Source organism: Lepisma saccharinum, chromosome 21, assembly GCF_977018435.1.
Source record: "Lepisma saccharinum chromosome 21, izLepSacc3.1, whole genome shotgun sequence".
NCBI lineage: Eukaryota > Metazoa > Arthropoda > Insecta > Zygentoma > Lepismatidae > Lepisma > Lepisma saccharinum.
In genome coordinates this window covers 9,726,556-9,752,520 of record NC_139249.1, presented here as the reverse complement: position 1 = coordinate 9,752,520, position 25,965 = coordinate 9,726,556, and the positions used below count along the sequence as shown (strand labels likewise).

Sequence of the window (25,965 nt, the reverse complement as noted above, 5' to 3'; positions counted from 1 at the left end):
AGGGAAAGTATAGGATTGGTTACTAAAACAGACCTGCCTCATCTTGTCAGACATTCTCAATTCTTACTAATTTGGTCTCATCGGCCATTCCACTCCTCTCCCCATCTGGCTCAACCCTTTAGTAGTTCAGCAATGTCTGAAGAAATATAAAACATTTTCTATGTGATTGCAAATTCATACTTTTTCCATCACATAGACATCGATATTAAAAGGATTGGATATGAAATAGCAATACATATATGCAGGGACTGCACGAAGCATGTGATGATGTAACATTGCCTAGTTATCTAGGCATCCAAGTGTTCAGTAAAGACAGGAAAATTTTTCAGGGCACAGCCACCTTCATGACAAGAGCATGTGTAATAGTTGATTAACGATCTACCCATCAAAGGTTCCAGGTTTGAGTTCCACACTGGATTTATTCAGCAATTTCATCCAATCATCATTCATCCTTTTATCATCGTGATTAGTCAGAAGTGGTAGAAAAATACAAAAAACAGAGACTAGCTATTCTGCTTCAAGATTTTATAAGGTGCCTACATCAAGAATCTCCCCAACTGGAAGTAGGAGATAATTGAACACCCTCTATGCTCACTCATGAATACGAGACCATGCAATTAGGATCTCTGATATGCTGATGGCACCATTGCAAGAAAAACTTGACCATACTAAACATACTAGAACACAGAAATTTCTGTAAAAATGCAGGCTCGACCAGTACTCGAACCTGGGTCTATGGCATACAGTGTCATTTCTTCTACGCTGAAATTTATACATAGTATATCTGTGTGGGCCAAACATCTCTATGCTGGGAAAAACTACGTAATGTCGACATCAACAGTGTTTCAAAGGCAACAGATCCTGTCGCAAGAGCACTGAGAAGAGACAGCTCCATACAGCTAAAACAACAAAGGCACTGTAAGTTAGAGACCCCGGGTTTGAGTCCTGGTCGAGCCCATATTACATCTTCTGTGTGTGCCCAACAAGGTAATATCAGAACACATTGATGAAACTGATCTGATATTAAATCATTTGAAACTGTCGACATGTTGCCACTATTTTTTTTTATCCAACCCTTGTAGAATTACTTACTACCATCTTGTAGAAACCACTTCACCGCATCTTTCGAGGGAAAGGACATGAGCTCTTCAGAAGGAAATTCAAACATACAATTACCGAAGAAACCCAATAATTACAGTTACAGAGAGTGAACTGTAAATGTTAAGCTCTACAGAATTCTACACAACACCTCTTAAATTCAAACAAGACAGAACTACTTATTAGTTTCAACCTTCTATTCAAGAAAATTTTTAGTAGAGCACTAAAGAATTATACTAATACTAATGTGCTACGTGGGTTAGAAAAGTGCAACAGAACAGTAGGTTTTAGCATACTTTTCATATGTTTTTTTTATAAAAAAAAAGGTAGTTGGATCAAATCAGCACAGCCAGTGCCGAAGAATATTACTGAGCATGCAGAAACAAAGATTTTAATGGATTACTGTTGGTAATAATTTGAATTTTTGTTTGTTATAAGAAGTTGTAACAGAATTGATTCTCTACTCCAGAGACAATAGCCAAAGCTCAATAATAATAATTATTACTATCATCAAATACATTTGCATAGATGTTTAAATACGTTTTTTGGGAAAAGATTGCTCATTATCAGTACAGGGTAATCCATTTAAGATGTTGGAAAAGTAAATTATTGCATACAAGAAGATACTGTGTGTATCTCTGACAAGACTACAGGTTTTAAGCATATAAATGTCTTTCAGGGTGAAGCTGGGTTAATTATTTCTTCTCAGAGTATTACAGCAGGTTCCCACCACTTAAGCTCTGGCAATTGGTTGTACTGGATTTGCGTCTACACTTGTCCATGGGCAAAATCTCTAAAACTGGAACATTTTTCAAATTAGACAGACCTCCTCCCCAAAGTGAATGAAATCATTTTTTTTTTTTTTTTTTTTTTTTTTTTTTTTGTTCTTGACAGGCAGCAAAAATCTACATTAAACTTGGAGCCTCAGAATTTGTTTTGGAGCCATGGTGATCTAGTCGGTAGGGTGCCTGACTGCAATGCGGGAGACCCAGGTTCAATTCCTAGGGTGTGATCTAAGGTTGGAATTTTCCAGCCTTGTCCCTGCATAAAGCGACTCTGGGGCTCACCCAGCCTCAACTAAATCGGTACTGGGGGAGTTAAGGTAGCTGGAGCGTGGTTCTGATCACATCACCTCCAACATGGTAGAGATCAATAGAATTCCCCTATATACATCATGGCATAGTGTACTTATAAACAATACCTTAAAGTCATAGTTGTCTCTAAACATTCTTTGCTTGAGTAATTTTTATCTTCAAAATTATATGTAAATTCTCTTGATTTTTGTTATTTAGCATTGCTTTTCCGATTCTGGCTAATTGTGACGATGATGAGTGATGATATGAAATTCATGATGGGATACTCGCAAAGAACATCCATGAGAAGACAGTGCTTCAAACCTAGGACGTTGTAGCATGTCGTGCTAACTAGTGTCGGGCGATATATCGTCTGATATATTGCGATATTGAAAAAATATCTACTAGATGATATATAGTCATGATATTTTGGTGATATATATCATGTCAATGATATATTATCATGATATTTTGACAATATATATCATATCGTCACAATATTTGGTGATATATATCACATTTGCAATACATTGTCATGATATTTTAATGATCTATATTGTGTCAGCGATATATCACCAATATCATGATAGGGAAAAAAATTGTATGGTATCATCTGTGATATTTTCTTGACAATATATCACGATATCAAATTTCAGATATCATCCGTCCCTAGTGCTAACCACTTCACCGTGGAAGTCTGCTTGTAAATTTTCTGTTTATGATGCATGTATATTTTGCTTAATTTTAATTCACCCTCTACTCACTACTCTAGAAAAGATCTAATTTGATGTTGACGTTACGAAAAGATACCAATACCTACTGAACTGTACCTACGGTTAAAATGCAACTACTTTACAGCAAAAAGCACACCACCAGAGACCAGAAAACACAGAGAAGTCAAGGTTAGTAAGGTAGTCTGTTAGTTTTCTATCACCTGCTTTATTTAACTACTGTAATTACATTGGAAAAGAACTGTTAGTACAAGAGCCTCTTTTTTTTTCTGGCAGAGCTTTTAGACGAAACAGGAGGATATCACATAGGATTGTTTAAAGAGAATAGCAAAAGCAGAGCAAGAGATCGCAAGTTATAGTAAATATAAGGAGAAAGGGAGGGAAATGTCAGTGGAAGATACAGGAGAAAGGTTAGGTAGGTGGAAAAAGGAATATTGTATGAAAAATGTCATCCATAAATAACTTACATTAATGTTTATCAAATAAACACAGTTCACATTTTTTTTATAATTATTTATAAAACATAAAAAGTTTGATATCCAACAAAATAACTAGGAAAAACTCCCCTGATACAAATAAGCAGTGCCGGAAAACAGGAAGTGGCTTATTTGCTTAAAATTTTGTTTATTATAATTTAAGAGAGGAACACATATATACACATTAATTTTGTTTTGATTTCATTGTCTGACTATCGAAAGACACGAGCCCACAGCACAACAACGTGGGGAAGTCCAAAGCGGCAAGTTAATCCTCACGTCCCAAAACCACTTCCTGCTACCCGTGACATGTCATACAAAAATTAGAAAAATGTACAAAAATTCATAAAAATAGTGATTGAAATGCACACAAAGTACCCCATTAATTATAATATTAGAATACTAACAAGTGCCTTCCTAAAAAATTGAGTGTACCATTTACATTATGAAACACTCTTGGAAGTAAAAATTTTTTTCTCTCCTTCCAAGAGAAGATCTGGATAAATTAAAAAAAAAAAAAAGAACAATAACTCCATGCAAAACCCTGCTTAACCAGAAAATTCATCAAGTATACAATACTACATTTGGGGGTACTTTTCCATCCCGTGCTATTCTATCCTCAAACCAATTGATCATTTGCGGAAGCGTTGGAAATGCACAGCGAATATCCTCTCCTAGAAATGTCGATGAAAGTTTTTCTTCTTAAAAAAAAGGGGGGGGGGGGAGTTCTTTACATCTGATCCTCACCACATTTTTAATAAATGTTTATCACATTAGTATGAAATTTATGATCTAAACAATATGCTAACCAGTAAGTTCCTCTGATGCCTAGTAAAAGGATTGAGCATGGTTAAGAATTTTTGTTTTTTTGTTTATCTACTATGCCATTCTAGCAAACAAAATTACAAATGTGAAAAAAAAATGTTTACAATCATGCTACTATTAGACAAAAGAACAAAAATTTACAATTGAAAAATACATAGTTTAAAAAAAAATTGTGTATGTATACATTTATATATAATATTAATTTACGAAATGTTATATGAAACTAACTACATACAAACCTGAATGAAATTAATAGGCTATTGTGACAAGCTAATGTACGTCAGCTACTAGTAACCATGGAACTATCACAGATCAATAAAAAAGACATTAACAGTCAAAGGCCACTCTGAATTTACTGCTATTACATAAAGTTTCTATAAAAACTCGTACATCCTGACTAGAGTAAAAAATGTGCTTAGCATCTTAATATTGCTGTAAATTTTATTTGTTATTTTAGCTACTCTAACCCCAAAGAAATAATTATATCTTTTGTATTCATAAAAAATTACATGCATATATATAAAAAAATCTACTTTATAAAATTGTTAGAGATAACTTTATGGTGAGGTGCAGTGTGTGCAACTTCTTACGCATTACCCTACTGTTCCTCTTTTAGTTTCAATTTTGAGTCTCTCTTATTTTTCCTTCCTGCGATCCACAATTGCGATCAGAATCAAGTGGCTTGAGGATAGAATTTGTACAAATTTTCTCTAAGAGGGATGGGTGTCAACTTTACACAGCGTTACTTTAGGATAGAAACACTGCAAACCATACAAAAAACTTTCATGTACCCAGAAAGGGGACTGTTTGAAAAAGTGTGAATATTCCAGTACATAATAATACTGTACATTAATAACGCATCTGTAACCGAAACAGAAAAATTCATTAATATTCTCACAATGCTCCACTCAAATACAATTATGCTTACTGTGTACTCCATATTTTAAGAATTTTACATAAACAAGAGAATTTTTATACAAATCTACACAGAAAAATAATTGCAACAATCTAAAAAAGAAGCACCATGTAGTTTATTTTGTAGTAATACAACCACCGCATTATATAGAAACGCACAGAACATATATTATATATATTAAGTGTTTATATATATATATATCATATATATTGGACATTTATAATCATGGGCTTGAAATCTATGTCCATTGTTGGTAGCTACGGATCAAAAAGTGTGTATTATTGTTGCACTCAGTGTTACTTTGCTTAATTTTTTTGTTTTTTGTGTAATAAGAAAATAGATATTCACAAATACCGAGAATCATGGAACTGTAAATAGAAGATATGCAAACCACTTGGTTACAATCGCAAGGAAATGGGAATTGTCTGTTTCTAAAGTAGAGAAAAGCAAGTGTTTATACCAATTAAATTATTCTTTTCCATTATTATTATTATTATAATTAGCCAAAGTGTTGACACACCGATGCACTAATTCTTTGCTCAAGAATTTAAGTTATGTTTCGAAAACTATCGTTCAGTTCAAGTTATTATTTTTTCTTTTTGTTACAAATAATTTTCAGAACTCCCATTTCCTTACGATTCAACAGCACCATAATTTTTTTTGTCTTCCTTTTATACAACCAGCTCCAAATAACCATTCATTCCATGACTAAACTTTACAAATACACGGATTTGACTGAAAATATTGAAAAATGACACTTCTCTCCTGACAATTTTTTTTTTTAGATTACAACATCTGGAAAATTTACTATAAAAGCCATTTATTCTCTTTTTGTTTTAAAAAAGGAGTTCTTGATTTTTCTTTAAATGTATTGCTGTATTATATGTGTCTTCAAAAAGTGGTAAAGGGCCAAAACATCAGTCCCCTCCAATGCGAAACATTGGATCTGAGTGAAGCCACGACAAACATTAGACTTCATTAATTAATTGTTTATAAACAGTGACACACAAACCAGATTGTTATATTCCTAAACTAATAACAGGATTATGAATTAAACCTTCACTCTACACTTTGATTAACTTGCAAAGCTTCTTAATATTTTATTTTATTTGAAAAATTGAGTGCCAAGGAAAGCCCAGTGATAAAACTTTTTAACTAGCAATGTTAATTTAATTTCATCTCCAAGATAGCATATGTTGCTTCTACTAAAATATTTACCTTTTCTTATATATGAATTATCGTTTCTAAGAATTTCAGGCTTAATTGAGGTTCTAAGAATTTCAGGCTTATAAGTAATTACTTCTGTTATTTTTTCCCTTAAACTTCTTTAAAAGCCCATACTGGTAAGATATTGATAGGTATATTTGGTGTTCGTGACGAGGCAACTACCACTTTGAGGTGAAAACTATCTGACAAAGTCAATTACAGTTTAATACATGGAATTATCACACTGGAATATTTTCATACAGTTTACGAAGTCTTATTAAAATGTTAAATAGTGCTAATGTTAAATAAGTTACCCAGGGCTACAAAATAATCACGTGTAGATTTGGTATTAAATAGAACTATCACATAACATGAACTGCATTTCTTCATATTTTTTTTTTTAAACATTTTAAACATGGTACTCTATTTAAGAAAAGATATTTTGTCAGCAAATCTCCTGACTTAATTTTGCACTAACTTGAAAAGGCAGGTGACTTGCTGAACGTAAACTTGCAAGAAAAAATATATCTACTCACTGTAATTTTTTTTTTTAAGAGTGCCATACAGAAATAGGAAATTTCCCCCACATGTACACAAAAATAAAAATAATTGAAGCCAAAATTATGTGCTATATATATAATATCGAGGGGAGAATTATTTCCTATTTCAACGTTTACTACCTCGTCAGCCTCAAGTTTCTTGTTTTGCATTTCACGGTGAGCAGCTAGCTGACACACGCAGATTTAAACAACAACAACAACATGAAACTGACTGCTTAGCAGCACTCGCGTACAATGCAACTACAAATAAACTCTATGGATCACATATTGCCATGCATACAATGAGGCTTTTTGTATTTCATATGAAACAAACAAGAATGAAAAAAAAGGTACTCACCTTTATTAAAAAACATATTTCATATTTTCTTTCTTCCTTTTTTTTAAAAAAAAGAGAAAACAAAGAAACAACAACTAGGAATAAAAAGTTGAAATACTATTAAGCATAGTAAAAATTCAAAGTATTGAATAAATATTCAAAACACAGGGAACCATCTAACATTTAACACCATTACGAAAAACTTCATATTGAAAAAAAATGAAACCAAAAAAAATTAAGGCCTGTTCCTTCCATGAATTAGGAAATTAAAAAAATAATGAAAAAGAAAAATCCTGTACATCTTGCTACACCTGACTGATGGCACCAAATGACAAAAATAATTACTTTCTCTTTTAAACATTAAGTTGCAAATTTGGCAATAGCTAGTAACGCTATTGCAAGTGTCAAAAACCCTGGGACACTACGTAATAAGTTAGATCCTTTGTTACACTCTAAATCTTGGGACATCCAGGGCAATTGAAAGCATTATAAATAGTACAAAAAGGAAAAATGTTTGTTATTCTTTTACAAACAATGTGTTACAAAATCAATAATTATTTGTACCAAAATGGTAGTCAATTGCAGTCTGTACCTATAAACCCATGGTAGGAACCAGATTGTATTTCTACAGTAAGACTGTTTTTAGACACTCTACAATCCCAATATATGACTAGAAAATCTATCCAGGCAAATCCCAAGTGCGCAGGTGCTACTATGAAAAATTTCTTTCAACTGCAGAAATTTGAATAAAAACAACACTAAGAGTCTCAAAAAAACCTTATTTAGTTATGACCAAAAAGGTTTTTTTTTTCATTTCTTTTTTAAAAATGTATCTTTCCATTACCTTTCTAAGCAGCACATTTATTTTGAGCCCAAAAAACTGAACATTCTTTGCTAATTAAATATGTGCACCACATCTTGAAACCTGACTAATATAGTGTTGTTTATTAAAAACTGTCTTCAACTACGTAATACAACAACAACTACAGGAAACATTGTAAATTTACTTTTATTAATATTTAAAAATTAAAAAAAAAGGAAATTGTTATACGAGTTCAATTTGCCTTGGGAAAAAGTATAATATCCTACCGTTTAGGTAGTGCAGCAGTTCTCACACTTTATTTTTACAAATTCTTTGGTATGGGGAGATCACTTGCAAATGTTCTGAACATGACGAGGGAAAGAAAGTAATTCCTATATTTTCTTATATCTTTTTTGCTTTTTTTTAAATATATATTCTGTCTGACACCATGAGCAATGCTCCCTAGGTCGAATGGATTAGAAAGCCAAGGTTTGACCTTAGCTGTAAGGGATATTTGTAGATATGGGCAGTTCCCCTAAGGGGTCATATTCCTTACAAAAATCCAATCCATTGACCTGGTATTATAAAACAGTGATATACAGGAAGTAAAATGAGAAAGAAGGGAATTCTTCATGCGCTTTTATGTCAATCAAAAGTTTCCCTCCGTATTTATTTTTTTCACTTTTCCATTTACATATGCCCTCAACTAAGATAACAACAGGAGTATAAAAAACTTCAACACTCAAAAATACAAATCTATGGAAAAATCTACTTTCGTGCAAAGTACCTACATCAATTATTTTTTATCACACAAATTACAAGAAAGGGGCTTTCTTTTACGCAAAAAAGTGCCCTTACGCCTAACATTTCCCATGAACAACGAACCCTATCGGACAACAGGATGGTTGCTGAAAGAACCACACACAGAAAGGGGAGAAGACTTTACAACAGGAACGGCAACCATTGTTCGGAGAAAAAGAACTACTTTGACAAACAATGGTTTACACTTACATCTCCACGGGGCTAGTACAGTTAAAAAGGAGTAAATTATGGCATGCACCTTCATCGTGTCGGGCGCATTCTCTGAGGTAACACTGCATGTGTCTACAACTCTACGTCATTGAGGTTGCTGGTTCAGAAAGAGGGGGAGGGGATGGTGAGGAAACGAACATTAACCCGTGGCCACAGACGACACGACCAAAAAATACTTCCCGGTCATTAAAACACACTTGCTAGAAGACCTAGATGATAATTTGAAAAATTCCTTCCGATAACACAGCGACAAAATGAGCAAAGTTACAGAGTGTACACTTTACCTACATTGGATCCAAAAAAGTAGGTTTCACTACAAGTGCACTAGTACCAGTCTTCCAAAAAAAGGTACAGTTGGCAAGAGTAAACCCACAGTACAATTATTATGCACATTTCTACATTACATTTGTGAAGGAAACAGCCTGAGCAATTTCTATAGGTTCACATCAAGCAAACAGACTAACATTTGCCTCAATATTATTATTTTGTCATCAAAATTAGCCATGAAGTAAATGGTTACTGTACTATGTATTCAAAGTCGGTCCTGAAAAGACCTAACATTTACTACAAGGCTTATTTTTTTATCTACCTACGTGTCACTACAAAATTTATCATGTATTTGAAATTAGTCAGCCCTCTGGGCAAGTAGATAATGAAGATAAGTTCGAGAAAACTTCCCACCCAAGAATTGTTTTAAAAACATGTGCACAACAAAGTTACAAAAAAGAACCGTTTAAATATAGTATCTCTGCCAATGCTTTCATTCAGTTAGAGTACAAATATATTAATTATATTTAAGTTAGGTATCTAGGAAATGTATCAAAAGTTAGTTTGTGCCAGTCAAGTGGCAGACAGTAATACAAGATTTGATAAAGGTAATGTCTGTGGCGAAAATTCTTTATATACAAAAATGAGACCAAAAAATAAATATTGAAGATACACTTCTCAATATGAAACAAATTAATATTTTGAACAACGTCTGGATCTTTACAACAACAACTATTTACACAGAGGAGGTACGAAAATTACATGTCAAGGAAAAATATGAGACAACGTGGAATTAGCAAAGCTTACATCCTTACATGCCGTCTTTCGTATGTTTGATACAAAAGTATATTGAACTATGAATGCTTATTTACAAATACCCTGAAAATTCACTAAAATTGTGTAAAGTATTGGCAGAGAGGCTAAGGGATCACATCTTAACATTTGCTACATACTGGTACGTATGATATTCAGTGACTCAACATACAGGTATTTTCATTGCAGAATGCCTCAATGTATTAATAACAGGAATCAATGTCAACAACACATTCTGCAGGTTACAATTCAAAAAGACCCATTCTTAAAAGACGTTAAGAACTTGTGATTATATAATATATATATAATTATATATAATGTATATATATAAACAGCGATAAAAACAGCTAGCCTATGGTGGTGGTGAATTTTCATGTGGAGTGACAATTATAGCATTATTGAATTTCTATTAAAAATCCAACAAATTTACTTCCTTTTTCTCTATCTCTCTCCCTTCCTGCAAGGTGATTGGCTACTTCATGTTGCTTTCTTGATCCATCCCAGTTTGTCTTCAGGGCCGCTGAGACCTAGGCCATGCCGGCGTTAACACCAACGAAAAGGAACTGCGCGGGGGCGGTCTGCACCTTCCTTCACAAGGGGCTTGTGGAACTCGCGACCAGGCCGAGAGTGAATAGTAGCCCAACAGTGTTCACAGTAATACTAGGGAAAGAAAACATGAGTTAGTTGCAAGTTGGCAGAGAGAAGTACTGCATTTGCTAGAACACCCACCTTGCATTCTTACGAGCCATCTTGGTGGTCTAGTTTGTGAATGGCTCTTCAATTTCTTTCTATTTCCGTTATTTTTGTGTTGCTTTCCTATTTTTTTGGTTAAGGCTCGACTGGACCTTTTGCAGCCGTAAGGGCAATTTTTTTCAAATTTTCCTCTTCATTCGAAAAACCGCTGTGATATTCCAAAATATGAAAAATTACACATGCTTAGAATTTCTTCTAGAGCATTGATGTGAATTTTGTTGTAGTTTGCTTTCGCTATTATTTAGATATTCTCAAAACTTTCGCGATTACGTAAGTCTATTAAACTATTGATAATCAATTGCAATGTTGAAAAAGAGGATGGGATAAACACAATGATACATCCATGCCTTAACCAGACCTTTGGCTTCATAGCACATTGAGCTGAGCATTTCAGCACAGAGGCTGACTCTTCTGTTTTTTCATCTAAACAGCTTCATCATGAAATTAGCCTACACCCTTGGCAAAACCACCTAACCAGTTACACAATGGTGTATGGTCAAAACGACGAACCCCCCGTTGATGTAGGTTCGCATGACTAGGTTATGCTTCTCATAACAGCTCCCCAATTTCCTCACGATGGCCACTGGTTCCATACACTGGCTGAAATCTCAGAAAAAAGTTGTTATGCTTCCCCTAGGAGACATCAGCCCAAAGCCTGATGCCTTAGACCACATGGCCAAGGTGCAGAACTCAATTAAACCATGTTTGGTACAACCTGTCACATTTCCTAAGTTTGTCAATTATTGGAATTTCTAGCAGAAACCACGCAGTGTTGCCGCTGTAGATCGAGTGAAGGAAGCAGAGGTCAGGCTGCGATTAAGATACGCAAATTAAGATAACACCACACTAACCATCATGATGCTTACAATACAATCTTCTTCAACAAGACACAAACAAAACATGTGGGAGTGGGACTATAATGTGGCAATCATGTTTAGATTCACCCAATCAAGGTAGACATGTCTGCTGCAGTTGAACGGTAGATAGCTTCTAACACCACATGCTGGAGAGAATGTTTCTCTACGTTTCAGGCAACTCTGTTGCTAATCTTGTAACAAGACCAAACTTGAAGAAACAGGAAAGCTTAATAAATAAAAAGATCAAGAAAACACATATTATTGAAAGCCACCAATAGGTTTGTCTTCCTCGCAACAATGACTTTTATATCGTGCTTCTTTATTTCATAAACATTCATGAATATTCTAAAAAAAAAATGTGCTCCCCCTGTGCTTTGCACTACGCCATGAAGGCATATAGGGGGTGTGGAGTTTGGGCTCCACACTTTCTTGATCATGGCCGAAGGTGAGGGTGATGTGATTAGCACCATGCTCCTAGCTACCTTTACCTCCCAGTTTTTCCTCCCGGTACCCACTTTATGCAATGCTGGGTGGATGCAGGAGCCACATGAACAGGTGGAAAAAATCCTGGTTCTCCCCACTGGGGATCGAACCTGGGTTCTTCCCACGGTAGTTAGATGCCCTAACGACTGAGCTACTGTGGCTACAGTATGAATATTCTAAACAACTTTTAATTGTTGCAATGCAATACACCAGTGGGAATCAGTGAGGGGTCCGACATTGGTTCAAAGTTGACAATTTTTTGTGTGTGCATTTGCCATCTTCCTTCAATTTTTACATTGTATATATGAACGTATATGTAATAAACACAGGAATAGGATGAGAAAGAGTGCCATAAGGGTGGATAAACACTAATAATGAAGGAGACAGTAAACACTTACCACACGAAAAGAAATAGTTTGATATTTTGCAACCTAGGTCGCATTGTCAACGGAGAAGAAAGAAATCATGGTTACAAAGAGTAGAGGCAAGAATATTGACGCCGCATCACTACCGTCAGTGTTGTCAGAAACAGTAGATAGAAAACAAAGTTACTTTCACCAGTGTTTACTGCAAGGTGGGTGGGTAGTTTCGGGGAGGAGGAATAAGGGTTATTAGTTATATAATGTTTCTCTATAGTACTTTTTATAGCACCTACCTGCAAACAAGTAACATTGGCGCAGAAGAATGGCGCAAATTTTCCTCCACATCGCTGTCCTTGACACTCATCACACATCTGGTCATCTAGGACATAGGGTTTGACTTCAACCTTCGAGAAAGAAAGAAAATTATTGTCTTGCCTGGATATGGCATTTTTACACATCAAACAATACTGAAGCTCTGTTCATATCCTAGTACTACATCCACACCACATATTGAGAAAAGTTGCTTGCACTCTTCTACGACAGTGGTGTACAGGAGTAGACATTCAAGCACTATTATTTACGTCAAACAGTGCTCCACTGCTAGTTTGATCAACACTTTCCCTGTTATACGAGGTGCATACCAAAAGTCTGTACCATTTTCCTCTCATTCGAAAACTACTGGGACTAGATAAATATCATTATGTGTGAATTAACTACAGTATAATCATGCAAAATTTCAAAGTTCTAACTGTAATCCGGGTCCATCTGTGAAGGAAAGCTGTTTCTGACACTGTCCTCAAACTATGGATTGCATTTAGGTGACCAGATTTTCAAAACAAAATGGGACATTTTTCATATTTTCCAGAGGATGGCAAAATGTACACATTTTAATATAAAAACTGTTTTGTCATAAACTCTGATGTTTGAAAATTAATTAAAAATAAATAAATACTGTATAAATAACTAGCATAACATAGTGATGTACACTGCATTAAAACCAAGCAGTCTTTTAGAATTACAAGTCATTCATTGATATTTTGCTGAGGAATGGACCATCTTATACCAGACCCACACTTGCACTGAATTCCTTGCAATGGAAAAATACGCATTTGCAATTTCAAATTGTTGGCGGCATTTACATAAAGGAAGAAAAGTTACGAATGTTTGAAGACAATATTCTACTGCAAAGCGCTATATGTTAGCTAAGTATGTTTACAGTCTCCTCTTACCAGCACGCAGAGCAACGAAAGTTGGCACATCAATCGTTTCTTATGCTCCCACATATCCACAGCAGCGCAGACCTCTAATATTGATTGATTTAGTGTTTTAAGTCCACTTTATGCACAGGAAGGCTAATCAGGACTGGACCTACAGTTTCAAGTGGGATCCGAACCACTATGTGCCTCCGCCAGGTATCGAACCCGGGACCCCTTGCTTACAAGGTGACCACGCACCACTGTGCCATCGGGGAGGCCCCAGACCTCTAATATAAAACACACTGTAGTCAGATGTGAATGACCAAAATGTTACTATGCCATAGTTCATAGTAATAGTAGAGAAGGTGCATTGTTGCAGTAATTCTATGCCCATAAGTCATTGTCACAAAAAAGTGACTGTCCCAGCTAATACGGAACAGTCCCTTGGATTACATTACATTGTTACATTGTCTGGTCATCTTGGATTACATTGTGGAGGAGCAACATGCTATGATTGAGTTTTTGTCTGCATGTGGTGAAAAAGTCTAAATCCATCATAGTTGAGAAATGTTTGTGGAGCCAATGCCATTGCAGACTGTACTGTTTGGAAGTGGATTTGTGAAATTTACTGAAGATTTGCCAAGGTCTTGCCACCCCATTTGTGCCACGATAAATATTGCTTGTGTTGAGGTCCTGGTATGGGTGACAGCAGGTTAGCCGTTGAGGTTATTTGTAACCTTACAGGATTCTCTTGTGGCACTGTGCAAAGAATTTTACGCAACACTTAAAGTTGTCCATGGTTCGTTCTGAGGTCGCTCGGCAGCTCGGCTTCCCACAAGACAATTTCCAGTAGTCTTCTGACAAAAACTATGCTACCAATTGACAAAAGTGTTTGAGTCTGATGACAATGGATGAAGCCTTTATTTCCCTCTTCTATATATAAACAAAATATAGTCCAAACAGTGGAAATGTTCTTCTTCCCCTCTGCCCAAGAAATTTTACCAGCTCTTCGAATGCGAAACTTCTTTGTGCCATCTTCTGGGACAAAAGCAAGATCCTGTACGAAAGGGGCAAACCATCAACAGGCAGAATATTCTTCAGCCTTTGAGCAAATACTTCCTGCAGTGCAGTCACATCTGCCCCCCTGGGATCAGAGTGTCAACAATTTCATAAAAACAAAATTCCTGGCTTTTCAAGGTTTTTCTCGCTGAGACCAAAACATTTTCCAAACTAAATCACTAGGGCAATTAATGTACATGAACATGTGTGTAAGGGCACTATATTTAATTGCATTCAAAGAGTTTCATACAGAAGGACCTACGTTGATGATAAACTCTCCTTTTCTGAGCACATTTCTGCAGTCACTAACAGATCCATGCATATGCTGGGTCTACACTATTGTTTTACTGAAATAAACAACCTGTACGTTCTCAGCACTTTTTACAAATCTTTCGTTCCCCCAAAATTGAATACTGTTCTCTCAAATTTAGATTCACTAAATTCCATTCTAAATTTCTTCCTGGCCATTGTCAGTCACTGAATTCAATCCACAAACACTTGCAAAAGCCCATCATTCTGAAAATATTAAACATCCATACTCCTCAAAAATAGACACAGACTGGCAGACCATATATTCCTCCAAAAAAATAGTCAATGGGAACATCAGAATTGATTCTCTTCTCCAGGAAATTCCCTTTCGAGTGCTGTCTTGCACCAGAAGAAGCACTCAATTTTTTGTGTGTCAGAAACCAAAATTATGACTCATCCAGCATACCCGGTTGCACAGACTATCAGCCCATAAAACAATTTAACAAACCGAATCGACATTTTTTAAAACCAAGCACATTTTAGAAGGATGTTGTGTAAAAATATATATGCCACTTTATCACATGTATGCAATTTTAGTTTACGTTGTTATTGTTTATTGTTACTTTCTATTGTTATTACATTTCAATGTAATGGCTAATGCTTAGGGGCATGCATATTTCGTTCTTGACAGAAAAAAACTAAATGCGAAATAACACATTGTAATGTTAATTTTTCATGTTTCTGAAAGGCGAGATGTGCATTTTCCTTCATGTTTTGTAGCGAAATGATGCGAAATGAACTGCAAAATGTGAAATACACTCTTAAACACGAAATTTAGAGTTTATTTACCGATGCGATACTTTCTGAAGTCAGAATTATGCTGCGAGTTATGCAATTCATGGAAAATGATTAATTCTGCTGTAAATATTTGAGAAGAAAAATTGATCCCTTTTTTCAGGAATAAACTTAATACTCTGGTAACAACATAAATGTGCTATTAGAAAGGATATGTTTATTTTGTGTAGTAAGTGCAGTTTCTAAATCAAATTTTGGATTATATTCATATTTTTAAAGCTAAAATGTCATTTTATATACCGCTTTTTCACCAATATAAAAGCAAAATTTTATTTTATTTGCCATTTTTGAACCCGAAATTGACTTGGTTTTTGTACCGAAATTTTGCTTTTTTATTTACCAAAAATATGTACCTCTACTAATGCTGCATTTGGAATCCTTTGAGAAATAAATAAATAAATGTAAGGAAAAGTAAGTATTTCTTTCCCACCTTCACAGAGTATGAAAAATCAACTATCCTCACTCACTCGCACAGTCAGAAACCCAAGTTTCCACAAGAAAATGCTGTTTGGATCTGAACTGAAAAAAACTGTTACGAACAACATTTCCAAGCCACCTTTCTTACTGAAAGAGTAACAGTAATGAGGAACGTAACAACAACGAACATTACATTAAGAAAACCATCTACTCACTCTCTTATCTATGTCTCCATGCTGTAGTTGAACAAATCGTGCACTAATTGCAGCAATGTAGCTCTGTTGGTTACTGAAGGCTACGCGACCTGCTCCTTTGGGGTATTTCAGTTCAGGGTCCGTGTCAATTCCAGCATAGCAGACCCCACCGTATAAGCGATCCATGATCATTGCTAGCTCCACTGAAATGAATGAAACAGGACATTACAAATGCCGGAGATGCATCTGTCAAATAAAATCGCCACAAGCAACAATGTAAAATGACAGAGCAGTGCTCGAAGTTTAGAGTTTTTAAGTCCACTATATGCACATTCAGACTAACTGGGACTGGTATTCTTAAAATAGCTGACATCCAATTTAGGCATGTATTTACTTTTCCAGTTACTCAAGATTTCTCCACATCATGTGGCTCCTTCAGGAGTCGGGACAAGAACAGTCAACGTTTAAAAAAAATGAAAAGCAGGGTGGCTAATCTAGGATGTTGATAAAATTCAAGTATAATTCCCGGTTTTCAAGGCGAACTATCCAAATATCAAGCACATGTTTTCTCTATTTCAGCCTTACGTATTACCTCCTCTCATCGCCCATGTACACACAGTCACACACACAAATATATTAGCAATAGTCTGTGCGATTCCAATTTATCCAAAAATTCTAATTCAATTCAATTAAACGGTACATATATTTAAAATACTTAATTTAAGGTGCGTATTTTACATTTGCCATAAAATGTTAATTGTATAAGAATTGCAAACTCAAATTTACCTATCAACTTCAAGATATCTTGCATTAATTTTCCGTCTGTGAGATAGATTGTTCTACAAAGGACACTAACAAAGTAAAGGGATTGAGAGAATTCTGTCTTTTTCCCATGCAGCTTTCTTTTCTTTTTCTTCCTCGGTAAAAAAAACAACCTGAAAAACCTGCCTCAGAGCATTAATAAATATGTATAAATTCAATGGGATTTGGATTAATAAAATTTGCAATTTTTCACGTCTACGGAGAAAAATTCACATAGAATTCATGCATGATTCCCGGGGGCAATAATTCATGCATATTTCCCAGAATTCAAGGAATTCCCAGTGAGTAGTCACCCTGTAAAGGTAAGTTAGGTTAAAAAAGGTTAAAAATAGACGGCAAAAGACAGTGCAGAATGCGATTCCAGTTACCTTCACGTGTTTTAAACTTTGACTGTTCTTGTCCTAACTCCTGACATGATGTGGCGAAAGCTTAAATAACTGAAAAGTAAGTAAATGCCTAAACTGGATTTCAGCTCTTAAGTGGACGAATGGCATGTGGTTAAGTTATGCCTTGTTTAGTAGCGAAGTCTCTTCATTTATATTATAATAATAAATTTGGAATAAAATAGGCTTATTTTTATTAACTTAGAATAGTTATTGTAAAATAGCAATTATAATTGTTATTATCATCTCCACTAATCAACTTATTATCAATGGTATGACCCCCTCCCTACAAAAAATTCTGGCAATGCCCATGCATTCCTGTTCAAATATAAGGATTCAATATGTGTATAATGGAAATTCTTCTAATTACTTCACACACTACTGGACCATATAACGATCCGTGGTGGTCGCCACTTTATTATAATAGACCCTGCATGGTCGCTATTTTCTTTTTGAATTAACATTTCAGTTGAAAGTGTTGAGTGGAATGTCCCTGCAAGGCATACGCTTTGCTTCTAAATCCAACTTGTTCTATAAACGTTAATAATTGTATTTTACATTGTTAAACCCTTTGTTTTGTGGCCGCGGTGGCTCAGTCGGTAACGCGTCTGACTACCATGCTCAAGGTCCCGGGTTCGATCCCCGGCCGGTTCAAATCCGGGAACTTTTCTAACGGTGGAAGCGGCCCCGGCGCCCACCCAGCGTCGAATAACATGGGTACCTGGGGGAAACCCTGGGGGGTAAAGGCGGTCAGGGGCGTGATGCTGATCACATCACCCCCACTCACGACCGGATCAAGAAAGTGTGGGGCGTTACCCCCACACCCCCTATACGCCTTCATGGCGTGGTGCTATGCACAGGGGAACACTTTACCTTTTTTTTTTTTTTTTAAACCCTTTGTTAGTAATGCAGAGTTCTGACCGACTCATTGTTAATTGTATTGTCTAAATGTTAACACGTGAATCTTGTGATTTTTCCACCAGTGATTTCTCGATGTCAAACCATGAAAATTCTCAGTACGGAGTTTGCAAAATGTAATCAAAACGTGAGTTGGCAACGTGTACTTTTAGTTAGGATTTTCACCACCTATGCGCCACCGCTAGTATAAAACCAGCACAGCGAGGCCCGGAGCTGAGTTGGCTCCCTGATGTCAACAGGCAAACATCCAGGGTAAACGCCTCCCAGCCTGAAGACTAGAAGCCATCCCAGAAGGAAGGAGGAAGAAGAAAGAAGAAGAAGAGCCTGGCAGCAACCTACCTACCTGATCCAATCACTTCGGCTGATAGGTACTCAGGTTCTACCTGCCCTGCTTGACTGGGAGTACCAAGACCTTCCCTTCCTAACCTGCCATCCCTGCATAGGATACACTGGTTGGCTTGCCAATTCCCCACTAACGCCGGGGGGTGTCGCGGCATCTTTTGATCCTACCACCCAAGCGTCCCGCTCTTTGGGGGTACCGACTGGCTACAGCCAGTTCCCGGCTGTGGTTGGGGGTACCGTGTGCCTCCTACTTTCTCTTACAGGGGAGCCCGTGACGTCAGCAGCGAGCCAAGCCCTAAATAAAATTAGGTCCCTATACTCTCCCTGGTGCCTCTCTGCGAGGAATAAATTGGATGTTCCCTGTCTCCCCCCCTTATCTCTTCGAGACTAAAGGTGGTACAGGTAAAAGAACGTGTGTGGTACAAGTAAATGCACGTACGGGTTCCAGGTAAAGACACGTGTGCTAACAGACATTCTTTTATTAAGATTATAATAAACCAATATATACGTATATATATATATATAAAGATGGTGTACCCTTTTATTATCCCAGTAACATGCTGATAATGTGCGAATTACTCACAAATATATAAACTAAAGACAAAAAGGTTAAAAAACAACAACTTACGTGTGTGAGTATGAGATTTTTCGTACGACGTTTCGGAGGTTACACTACCTCCTTCTTCAGGTTAGACCGATGTTATTCAGACACCTAACATGGTGCCTCGTCGTGAAAGTGAAGGTTAAGGATTTAGGTTAAAATGTTGTGTGAAGGACACTTTCTAAAAAATAAAAGGAATGTAAATTACACATCTAAAAAGCTCAGCTATGGGCTGACACCGTGCATTCGCCTACCCCGAGCATTGGTCGGCAGTTCAACGACTTCAGCATGGGACGTTCTTTTGTTTTTTATGGGATTGCGCGGTTTTAGATGTGTAATTTACATTCCTTTTATTTTTTAGAAAGTGTCCTTCACACAACATTTTAACCTAAATCCTTAACCTTCACTTTCACGACGAGGCACCATGTTAGGTGTCTGAATAACATCGGTCTAACCTGAAGAAGGAGGTAGTGTAACCTCCGAAACGTCGTACGAAAAATCTCATACTCACACACGTAAGTTGTTATTTTTTAACCTTTTTGTCTTTAGTTTGTATCCCAGTAAGCCCTGATATATTTGTGTCTGTGTTCAACGACTGCTAAGAAGTTAGCACTTATGGGTAGACTTTTGCCATCCTCCTAATTAAAGTGTTTAGAGTGTGGTAATTGTGTGAAGGGGGCACGGACGTTAATACAATATCATCTCTATTCATTCAAACAAACAGCTCCAGATTTGATTTAAGCAACAAAATGCTACAAGTTCTTCTACTATTTTAACATAAATGGTATGTTATGGCATAGTAAATGGGGTTTGCCTTTAGTGATCTTCTATGAATTTGGCACGTCCTTCTTGAATTTGCCGATTCTTATTTCCTCAGACAGTTTTTTAAGCTTCCCGACCATTTATCATCGCATGTTGCGAAGAGTAGGACTTTTCCACTGTCTCTGAGGATGTTTTTATTCTATCCTTACCTTTTTAATGCGTTGTGTTTGTCTGTGCAGTCCCTTCACAACCTTGCACTTTCAACTTATCTCAAGGGTCTTTTTAAGTCTCTGATAAGGATTTTTAGAAAATGAGATATTTCTCCACATTCACTGAAGGGTGTAAAATGGCCATATGTGCCAACATACCAAAAAAAATTCATTCATTCATTTTACCTACACAAAATAGAGCATTGTTCTTGAACATGTAGATTTTCAACTTGCCTGCTTTTAGAGGACGAGGAACTCCACCCACAAAAACTGTTTTGCGTGGATCAAGAGGCATTGAGGCATCAAGAACGAAGTCTGCATCTGACAGACGCCAAGGCCTTATCTGCACTGGTTTGTCTTTTATAGTTGGGGATGATACACATAAGTACAGCTTGTCGTCATCCTGGATACAAGCATCAATAAGTTGTTGAACAGAACTTTCATCCTGGGGAGAAAAAAGATTAATGTATCCAATGATGTGCAAATACAATTAACTCGAAAAGAATATCTCAAAATCGTTACAATGTAACGTACTGTCAATAAGACTAAAAACTAGTAAAATGTGATCAAATATTGAAAGGTACATAGAAAATCGTGTTTCAACCACAGTTTGAACGTGAAACTTTCACATTCCGTTCCGGTATTCCAATGAACTGAGCTACCAAGCCTACTTCACATGGTAATATGTACATGCTATGTCTGTCAAAAACATTCATTGCCATTGACTATTAACCATTTTCTCGCCTATAATCTAGAACAATTGCAAACGTAAAGCTTAGCCCCAAAGTTTATATATTCACAGCAAGTTACTTTATGCATGTCACAATACTAACATATCTTAGCTAAATTAGAATGAAATGTTATGTTATGTTGTTGAAGCATATAATTTATTGATTTTATTAAATGACATAGAAGTGGGGGTTTCAATGTTGAAGATGGACTAGTATATAAAGCCTTACTTAAGTTATATAAGTGCTAAAATTCAAGTCTACTACTTGCTTTAAAATTTATTGTAATATGAAAAAATACAAAATACACAAAGTGTACAAAGCTACTGAGCAGCATATTTAAAATGTGTTGGCACACATTGACGTCACTGAGAAATATTAAGAAAATATTGCAATTTGCGCATTTTGGTGCAGCATGCTCTCCAATGAAACAAAAATGTTTGCGTCACCACAGCTGATATTTTTATCGGCTGGATAATGGTAGAGAATCCTAGCTTTCAAGTTCTACAGAACCACAACTTTTCATTATTTTAAATAAACAACATTCCTCAGCAACTTATACTAAAACCACTAAATAGTTAGTTAGTTCCCTCAAAATCTGTGATAGAGCTTGTGACCTAGGGTAAAAATAATAATTTTGTGTGCAACTATGTTAGATTAACTCCAAAATAGTTTTCGTTACGGAATATAATCTAGATTCAGTCCATTGCAACGTACCTGGAACAGGAGGAAGGCATAACCTTTGGGAGGAAAGTACGACTTGCTCTCAGCCTTATGCGGCCAGTCGACTACAAGTGGCCCAAAGCGTCTGAAACTTGCAGTAATTTCATCTGAAAGAACACAAGATAAATCCAGTGAACTTTGTGATAGCAAATTAATGGATGCAACCATTCTACAAGCATATTTAATTATAACAATGATATATTTTTAAAAATATTAAATTAAAAAGGGTTAAGATTGGAAAACTATCACCTAGAATGCTTGTCAATTATTTATTGACCGATTGATTTGGTTTATTTTACTTCGCTTTTCTGCCACTCTTGCCCAATCGCGAAGATGAGATGATATGATGAAATTGATGAAGGGACACTCAGAAAGAAATCGATGCCCAGGCCAGGATTTGAATCCAGGACCCCTGGCATTGTAGAACACTGTGATAACCACTCCATTCATTATACTATGACTGAAACAAAATTTGAAATTGGACCTTAATATTGAATTACACTTACGTAAAGTTCGGAACTGCTACTAATCTTGGAGAGGAAAATATTAAGGAAAATCTTTGGCCTGCATGGAACATTGTCACAAGTATAAAACCAGCCACGATATAGTGGCAGGACACGTAGAAAGGACAGATACAAACAGAGCAGGCACAAAGTTTATTTTAAGAGGAAAATTAGAATGAAGAGGAAATCAGGAAAAGGCAAAGAAACAATGTGTGGAGGATGTAGGAGAAGGATCTGAGAAGGTAAGTTGCCAGAATATGATTTGATTGGAAGTCAATAGGATAAGATAAGGAGAAAGACTTATTACATGAAACTATGGACAGGGCACTGACAAAGACTTACACCTGGAATCTTCGGTAGAGATATCAAGTCGACCGACTACTCAACATCAAAACAAATACCACCAAAATAATAATATAAGTCTGGCAAATTTAAGACTAGACAAATTATTAGGGTCAAGCCGATATCACTTTGAACCGATACCGATGCTGATACTCTTACCGATGCCCACCGATAATGATACCTTGAAAAATGAAATAATTAAAATTTGTTCAAAATATTGATGTGTAAATATTCTTCTCCAATTATATGCATTAATTTACCAAGAAATTTGCTTTAGAATGTTCAAGAATTATATCAGAATATGTTATGTAATTAAAAAATACAGTTTTCGTGCAAATAAAATGAAAGTTTCAATTTGGCATAATTCCCACGATAACTCTGCGAAAATGTCACGCAGCATTTTTGAGGATGCCGTGAAAGACTAATATGCCGGAAAAGTATCGGCTGCTATCGGTAGATGAATTCCAAACAAAACTTTCCGATACCAATACTTCGGCATCGGTATTGGCTCAGCACTACAAATTATCCATCGTCACATTAATTTGATTTGTTTTGTGTGATGCAAGATTTGGGAACTGAAAAGAAATGTATCAATGAAGCGGAATGATAGGACCTGTCAGAGCACCAGTACACTTCTTTTTCTCTTCCCATAGGGCTTGTGGGAGAAGAAGTAAATAACTGTACATTGTGTAGATATGTGTCACTTATCAACACAACCAAATACTTTCAATTCCATTTGGCAGAGGAAAGAATTCTGAAAAATGAATTGTAAACGAATAACAAATATCATCCTTAAATCAAAATGTTCTAACATTATATCTAAACTTTCAACTCATTCATAAGTGGCTTCCAGCCAGTCGACTACAAGTGGTCCAAAGGAACTGAAACTGTAGTAATTACATCTGAAATAACATGATATAAATGCAGTGAACTTTGTGATACCAAATGAATGGATGCAACCAGTCTACCGAGTGGTCTGAATATCTTGTTACCCCAAGTTGGTTATCACAGTGGAGCTAATTACATTTGTTCAGATGGCTGCCACGAGTAACTATAGTGTGGATGAATGGCGAGCAGCATGTGTACGGACACATGAATGGCCACAGACCAGTAAAAGTATAAGAAAAGTGCAATGTGACATTATTGCAAGATTTAACAAATAGACCTAACCAAGACAGACATTAACTTTCGATAATCACATATCAACCATCACAAAAAAGGCAATTCATATGCTAGGCCTACTTTACAGATTCACCGAAATCAATAACCCTAATACTCCAGAAACTCGTAGATATGTTGCAGATATGAAATTGCTATACAAGATCATAAATGGAAACTTAAGATGCAACATCCCACCCACAGACTCTCACTCACGAGTGCCTAGACATAAAAAACGAAAACTTTCCACACTGCAACTCCAAGGTTCTCACTCATACAACGTTCATTATTCCATAGACTACCGAATCAGTTCAATAGCATCTCAAACCAAATAGATATATTCAGTCCATATTCATCGTTTATCACAACATAGAAAAAATTGTACATAATGCTTTTGTGAAACTGATCTGTTTACCTTGATACTGTTTTGGCTTGTTTAATTTATGTTATCCTTTCTTTTTGTGTTTATAATCTTAGTCTATTGTTTTACTGTTGTTTCTTTCTGGTTTAAAATGGCTTCTGATGTACTGGAAAATTTCAATAAATAAACACAGAACATGCAGATGTGGAAGTCATACTGACCTTCTGGATCGGTAACTTTGTAAATTTTTCTGCATAGGGTAACAAGAAATTTGGACCACCTTATACAAGCACAAATGATTGCGACTCGGAACCACTAATTTCAAACCCTAAGATGAAACGACTACACAAATTTACCAACAGGTGTGAAGAAAACGTTACCACAGTATCTATTTACCTTCATCTATATCAGGAGGAAGTCCACCTACGAATACTTTTCTAGAGTATCTCTCTCCAGTCTCTGACCCTTGGCTGTGAGGAGATGACCGTGAAGGAGAACTAAGGGGTGGAGCAGGTGGTGGTAGGACCTGTCCGTCCACAAGATGTGGTGCGGGATCTTCCAGCAAACCAGCTTGTTCCTCCAAACCAGGAAAGAAAGGAGATTTTCCTGGAAAACAGAAATATATTTCATGAAATTCTACTTCATACGTGCACACACACACATATATTTGATATTTGATCAAAAACACACACACACAAACAATAATCTGTAAGCCTGATCCAATATGGAGAAACTCAGAAAATAAACAAAAAAATTCCATTTACCTGTCCATGCGACTACAGAGATAATGGATAATGTGAAGTTTCTAGCAACACCTTACAGTGCTGAAAGAAATACTGTTAATATGAAGCTATACAATTTTTTTTAATCATGCAAGTGGAAATTTTACATACATGTCCTGAAAACCATAGAGCAAAATAATGAAATATAGTTTTATTAAGTACACATTGAAAATTAAAATCTCCTATCTTCCATGATAGGAATTCAGTGGTAGAAATCATTAATTCTGAAGAATTTCTATCTTATGAAGTGATCAAAATAATTTTCCCCCTCATGGAACTATTTATCTCAAAACTTTTATCTATAATGGATCTAGGTCTAATATTCAGAAACAATTATATTCCAGAATATTTATAATCTTATTTATATAAGGTGTTCCGTATAGGATGTCAATTAATTTAGCCTTGATTGTTTTGACTCGTTTGTTGTGGTTTTCTTCCGAAAATCCTCGAATACTCCAGGAGCGTGATCTTACACCCTGTGATTTCTTCTTATGGGGGTTTGTGAAATCACAGGTGTACGCCAACAAACCACAAACCCTTTTGGAACTGAAGATGGAAATCATACGGGCGATTGGAGGCATCGGGACAGACATCTGGGAGAAGGTTATCAATAATTTTGTGGAGCGTATAAATGCATGCAGACTCAGTAGGGGTGGACATATGCCTGACATTGTCTTTCATACGTAAATGGGAGATGTTACTGCTTACATATATGTGAAATATAACTTTTTTAATGATATTTTCCCTATTTTTATTTAATTTTCTGATTCGGCATCCTATACGGAACACCC

General features: G+C 36.0%; 1 protein-coding gene across 2 annotated transcripts in view; it reads right to left on the bottom strand.

Moving 5' to 3' along the window:
* Positions 1–3,361: 3,361 nt before the first annotated feature.
* The window catches only part of orb2 (cytoplasmic polyadenylation element-binding protein orb2), a 376,691-nt gene continuing 354,087 nt past the window's right edge, over positions 3,362–25,965 (bottom strand). For both annotated transcript variants that reach the window (XM_083142704.1, XM_083142705.1), the window contains 6 exons: positions 24,789–24,998; positions 22,023–22,135; positions 20,812–21,022; positions 16,562–16,743; positions 12,864–12,974; positions 3,362–10,775 (listed from right to left, as the gene is read on the bottom strand). In XM_083142704.1, the coding sequence (XP_082998830.1) occupies positions 10,659–10,775; positions 12,864–12,974; positions 16,562–16,743; positions 20,812–21,022; positions 22,023–22,135; positions 24,789–24,998 (944 nt within the window). In that variant the 3' untranslated portion in view covers positions 3,362–10,658. The remainder of the gene's footprint in view (positions 10,776–12,863; positions 12,975–16,561; positions 16,744–20,811; positions 21,023–22,022; positions 22,136–24,788; positions 24,999–25,965) is intronic.